Source organism: Manis javanica, chromosome 14 (assembly GCF_040802235.1).
Source record: "Manis javanica isolate MJ-LG chromosome 14, MJ_LKY, whole genome shotgun sequence".
Classification (NCBI taxonomy): Eukaryota; Metazoa; Chordata; class Mammalia; order Pholidota; family Manidae; genus Manis; species Manis javanica.
Window position 1 is genome coordinate 54,585,960 of NC_133169.1, and position 6,000 is coordinate 54,591,959.

At 37.1% G+C, this 6,000-nt stretch overlaps 1 protein-coding gene and 1 pseudogene across 4 annotated transcripts in view; one reads left to right on the forward strand and one right to left on the reverse strand.

Moving 5' to 3' along the window:
* LOC118972705 (putative histone-lysine N-methyltransferase PRDM6) overlaps positions 1 to 1,377 on the forward strand; it is a 359,903-nt gene extending 358,526 nt beyond the window's left edge. For all 4 annotated transcript variants that reach the window (XM_073221129.1, XM_073221131.1, XM_073221130.1 and 1 more), the window contains one exon: positions 1,149 to 1,377. In XM_073221129.1, coding sequence (XP_073077230.1) covers positions 1,149 to 1,352 — 204 coding nt within the window. In that variant the 3' untranslated portion in view covers positions 1,353 to 1,377. The remainder of the gene's footprint in view (positions 1 to 1,148) is intronic.
* Positions 1,378 to 1,462: 85 nt separating this feature from the next.
* LOC140845926 (E3 ubiquitin-protein ligase RNF138 pseudogene) lies at positions 1,463 to 2,604 on the reverse strand (annotated as a pseudogene).
* Between the last annotated feature and the right edge of the window lie 3,396 nt (positions 2,605 to 6,000).

Consider the following 6,000-nt stretch of genomic DNA (forward strand, 5'->3'; position numbering starts at 1 on the left):
ACTACCTATAAAGTCAGTACTGTTTGACTGAAAAAGGTTTTTACAAAACTCCACTTCCAAAATTAACATTTTTATTAAATCAAGTTAAAAAAATGATCACTGTAGAAAAGTCAACAAGGATTTTAACAAAACCAAAATATACTTTTTATACAATATATATATATATTAGCAGCAAACTACTTCTGAGATTTTCTTTTATGTTCCTTTAGGTTTTTTTTTAAAGAAAGCACAATGTACATTAGTATGGAATGTCATGATGCTAATCTACTCTTCACCTTCTGTTCTGTGGTTTGGTCCTTCTGGTACGTGTTATTTTATGATTCTCATTAATGAATACTAAGAACAAACTCAGCTGTCACTAAAAAGTGGTGAAACAGAATGGCTGGTAGAATCTGTTTCACTGCTTCAGTCACGTGTTGTCTCTGAGAATAACAAATGAGCACCATATAAATAGATTAATTGTGCATGTAAACTCAATTTTTAAAGTGTGATAGTAGCCAACTAGACCATTTAGCATTCAAATATTACTTTTTAAAAGGCTGGTGATATACAAAAATTTATTAAATCAGACAAATACTTCAATCCCATATTGCTTATCCATTTTAAACACTCACTAGGAAGTCTGTATATTATATGACAAACTGCATGCATACGTGTGTACACACACATACTAAAGTGTCTGTGTATGTACATATACATCTTTAGCGCTGCATAAATTTCTAAACTGAGATGAAGCCAAACCTCTTTTAAATATATATGTAGAATATAGTATTACCAACTGAAAGTTCCTAATAAAAGCTTCATCTTAGCTAATCTGAAATACTGGTCATTGAAAATACTGGGGCCAAAGAGCTGAAATTCAGCTGACAATACTTGAAGCTTACGAATCAGTCAGCTAAACAAACAAGATTTGAAATTAACAACTGCTCACCAAAGAAATACATTTTTCTCTTGATATTTCCTTCTAAGAGAAAAAAAGGAAACATCTTTATAACGAGCTTTTACTTAGTTATAATTGTTATAATTATTAAAGAAATCTCACTAGTGTTCAAAAATACTGAACATTATATAAATATGATTTTCTTATAGTTGAATTCCACAGCTAGAATCTGTATTAAAAAAGCCTCCTTTTGCATTGTTTCCTTTAGCCCTTCAAGTTTCCATTCTGCACCTCTGACATCTGGTTCAGCTCTGTGAGACTTCACCCACACCACGAAGATCTGCTCCTGGGAGCCTCCCTGCACAGTAACTGCAACAGGAAGAACTGCACCATGGTCATCAGCAACACAAAAGAATACACAATGTTACAAAGACAAAGTACAACAGGAAGTCCCTTTTCACCATTACATTAATGAAATATAATCCTTTTAATGCTTTTACAGATAAAGTCCTAGCTTATTTTTTAACTTACCAAAAGGATGAAATTTATAGATAGCCCACCTTTAATTTTCAATCAAAAATCTAAAACAGAACACTGAATTACTTTTATTAATATACACATCAAGTTACTCAGGTGACTTCAGGTAGCTTCCCCCAGAGATGGCACTTGCAGGTACAAAGATGCAGAAAATTCTGCAGTCTTCAGATGTTTGCTTGAAAGGATTCTTCAACAGCAGTTTGATCCTGGGTTTCCTCATCCAGCTGAAGATTCACAAATTCTCCATAATCAAACTGATGTCTTTGATTTAGATGACTAACGAAATTTCTAGTAATCTGACTAGGATCTCCCCAAGGAAGAGACACACAAATAGGACATGTCACAGGAACTATCTGAAATAGGTGTTCACTGTTACAGTGGTCCAGTAAACGCTGTCTGGTGAAATTTGATTCTTGACACAAGGGGCACTTAAAGGTGGGCTGCCCAGAAGAACTTGTATTCTCTTGATAAGTTTCTGTGTTATCAGATGTGGATGTTTCACTCCTATTACTGTTTCTATGGAATCTTGAGAGATCTGACAGTTTGGAATGATAGAGGAAACACCATATTCATCTTGATACTTCTTACAAGATTTGTAATGAGGTCCCATGCAATAGAATTTAATCTGTTTCACACAGCTCCTGCAGTGCCCAGAAAACTTCCTTATGACATTCTCAAGGTTTAAGGCCCGTTCAGGATATGCTCTCTCTCTTCTAGTCACATTTCCACAACAGAGGGGACAATGTATTCCACTTTCTCTCCTTGTAGTCAGGAAACATTTTCTACAGAAAATGTGCTGACAGGCCGCGGTCCACACCGGAGTCTTGAGCACCTCCTGACAGACGGGACAGTAGAAGTCATCTTTGGTGTAGGACGTGGCGGTGGAGAGTTCCTCGGCCATGGCGGGCCACAGAGGACCAAGGCGCTGGCGGCGGCTAGGGCTGAGGTGACGGTGGCGGCGGCGGCCCGGGGACGGCCAGCCTGCGTCTAGTTTATGTTTTTGAGTCCTTTCGGACCTCTGTGTGAAAGTGTATAAAATGTAAATTATCATGGAGGACTCTTCCACCTTCATTTACATATGTTGCTTCTAGAGCAATTTTGGAGGTTTGGAATGTTTTCATTATTTCAAAAAGATTCAGCCAAACTTTCTTTCCATATGAGCAAGTTTAGCAAACAGTTGGTATCATTCTAATCAGTTTTTCATTTTCTGGTCAATTTTTCAAATTACCCATAGGTGAAATGTTTATTATCAACATTGGTAAACTGTGGGCAACTCAGAACACTATCACTTGCACAGGCAACAAAATGGAATATTCCCAGCATGCTCACCTTTTAATAGCTTCTGTAAGTGACAGTCTTTAGCATTTTGGTTAAATCTCAGACTTGCTGTAAGAAGTCACAGCGAGAACTTGCTTTTACGAAGTCCTGAGGCTGCGCTCAACTAGTGAGGTAAAATCTCTTTCCCCACCAAACTCAGGCTTATCAATTAGTAACTGGCATGGGTGGCAGTGTCTGCCAAGGAAAAACTAATGTTCTGTGTCCTGATTATTGCCTTCCTCTGAGCAAGAACCACATGAAGCAAGACTTGGTAATTAGCTCAAACCAAACAAGCTGAAAACTTGTCTTCATTTGTTATTAAAGACCAGTTTGGTAATGAAAACTTTGGTAATTAGCACAGAAACAGGCAAGATGTTTCTCTTTACTTTAGGTCTGTCTTTATATGACTAAAGTCAAGTGAAAATTTATCATGGAAACTATAATAGTATGAAAAGTTAAGAGAATTGTACCTTAATAGGCTGGGGGATGGTCTTTGAGAACATTGATACTGTGAGCTCTCTTTCCCAAATTTCTAGGAATTCAGTAGCATGGTAGTAAGCCCATATTTTAGAGTTGGATTTCTGTCTGTTTAAAGGATAAGAAAAACTGGTGTCTATTGAGTGTTCTGTGTCCCTTTTCATGCATACACATTTAGCCTTCGAAGTGCCTGATGAAGTAGATCTAATTCATGCCATTTTATAAGTTGGGAACTAGGCAATGAATTTCTGATACTTAATGTGTTTTTTCAACATTATTTTAAACTTAAGTAGACATTAAAGAACTGTTAGAGAAAATGAACATTCCTGTAGCCAGGATTCTCACCTGACCCTGGTTGGCTTGCTCACTACACAAGTATGGGCAATACATTGTTACTGATTCTGTGTAAACAGCTCCATCCAGTGCTCTGGGCTGCTGCTCAGCTGCAGGAGAGCAAAAGCTGGAGGAGTGGGAGCTCTTGGGACAAAGATTGTGATGGCTGCAGGGGCAGAGAGGCACTGAGGCATAGACAGAGAAGGACTGCAGACCTGCAGGCTGTTGGATGCAGACATGATTCGAGTGCTCGACCTATTGCCAGGAGAATAAAGCTGGGTGTAAACCCTTGTACCCCAAGAACATTCCATTGTCATTTCTCAGTCTCATTGAATCTGTAGTGAACTTGCCCAAGGCTGAAACCTTCAGGCAAGGCAAACCTTTAAAATAATGACAGAAGTTTGAAAATAATGTATGTAAAGGAAATGGAGGAGGGAGGAAAAAGGTCAAGTACATGACACAGAAGTTAAACAGTCAAGGCAAAACAAGATAAGCAGATAATGGTGAGGACAAAGGAGAATTAGAAATGAAAAGGTAAAGTAGTCTCAGATTATCAAGTTACAATAGGCTATTTTTAATAAAGTATCTTAATACATTAAGTTTTGCAAATTAAAGAAATGGGGAAAAGTGTTAAGTATTCATATATATATGTACTTAAAACTCATATTGGGAAAAGTTGCAATGAATGTTTTTCATGGGCTAAGCTAATATGGCATGCCTTACTCAAGTTACAAAGAGTAAAATCATGGAAAGATAAAGCCGTAGGGGGCCATGAATTTTATCTGTGCCAGTCCCCTACTCTATTAATAGCTAAACTGAGGAACAGATGCTATAATTAGGCTAAGTCACACAGGTAGTAATCAGCAGATTGGGACATGGATGCAGATCTTTTAATTTCCAGCCTACATTTTCTGCAGTTCAGTCCTGTTTCCTATGATTTTCACAACCCATCCCCCACTTGTTAAATTTTCTTCTTCCCACAGTTAACTGTAGAATAATATCTCCACATAGGCTCCTTTTGCCAGTACTGGAGCATGTACATAAGACCCACTTATACCTAAGTTGTACTGTAGGACAATAGAAAATAAGAAAAACAATGTAATACTGGAGAAACAACAAAGGTTAGGAAAACTCATATGAATAGTATAGTAGTTATTCATGTATTTTAATTATATAAAAAGGGAGCTAGAACAGTCTAATATCTCTTTTTCTCAACTCTATCAGATTTTTTATTCCTTCACTTATTTAAATTTTTGGAGATGGAGCTTTTAAAATTTCTCTATCCTTCAATCTGTTGATTTCCAGTGTAAGCTATTTCTTTTTCATGACCCACAACCATTCATTTCTAGCTCAAGCATGATTTATCATTGATTTGCTTTTTATCTTTGGGTTATCAGTCATTTTTTTGGTTTCTAGAATTGAGCATATTTAATTATTGTTAAAGTCTTTTCTCCTACATCTAATTATTGTTGCAATATTCCGTTTTTTCTTCTGAGCAATTTCCCAAGTAAACATTGGTGTGTGTATGTTTTACATATTAATCAGGAAACACTGCAATAATAGAAGTGGGCTAAAGTTGAGATAGCTTCGTGCAGTACTTCTGCTTTCTGCTAAGTTCTTTTCACCTCACTAAGCAGCTCTATTAAGAAGGACTCAAAAAAAAAAAAAACAACAACCTGTACATCAGTTAGTTCACTTCCCTCATTTTTCCATTTTGTCCACATCTAGTTTATAGGAAACTCTGTATCCCTTGTTCCAACAAAGTTTTCAAACGCATGAGCAATGGATCTGAAATTTGATGAACTCCTGCTGGACTCCTTACTCCTTCTGCCCTTGTCCCCTCATTCTTCCTTCAACAAGCAACCAGACTGACCTTAATTTGCAAATCACATCATGTCACTTCTCTCATCAAAATCCTCCAGTAGTTCCTCTCTCACTCAGAAGGGAAGATGCAGTCTCTACAGTGATGTAGAAGGGCAACATTTCTCTGACTTTATGTCTTATACCTCCATCTTTTTCATTCTGTTCCAGCCCTCTGACCCCCTCACTCTGTGTGAAGAAAACCTGGTGTGCTTATGTTTTGGGGCTCTTCATGCTTGCTGTTGCCCCAGCCTATATGCTCTTCTCTCAAATGCATCTCTTTACTCCCATGCTGTGGTTCTTACACAATTACCTAGTCAGTGATGATTTCCTTGGCCATTCAATTTAAAATTTCATTTGTCATGTAATGCTTCCTGTATATTTTCTTGATTTCTCCTCATTTTTTTGACTTATTTTACCCATTTATCTTGTTTTTTGTTTGTTTCCCCAACAAGGATTTAAGTTCCATCAAGGTAGGGATTTTCTTACTCCTTTTTACTGACTTTTGAATTCATTCTTGAATTTACTTATTCTATTTCTATTAACTTCTGAATCTCTAGCATTTAGGAGAATACTTGGGAATAGCAGTGCTCAGT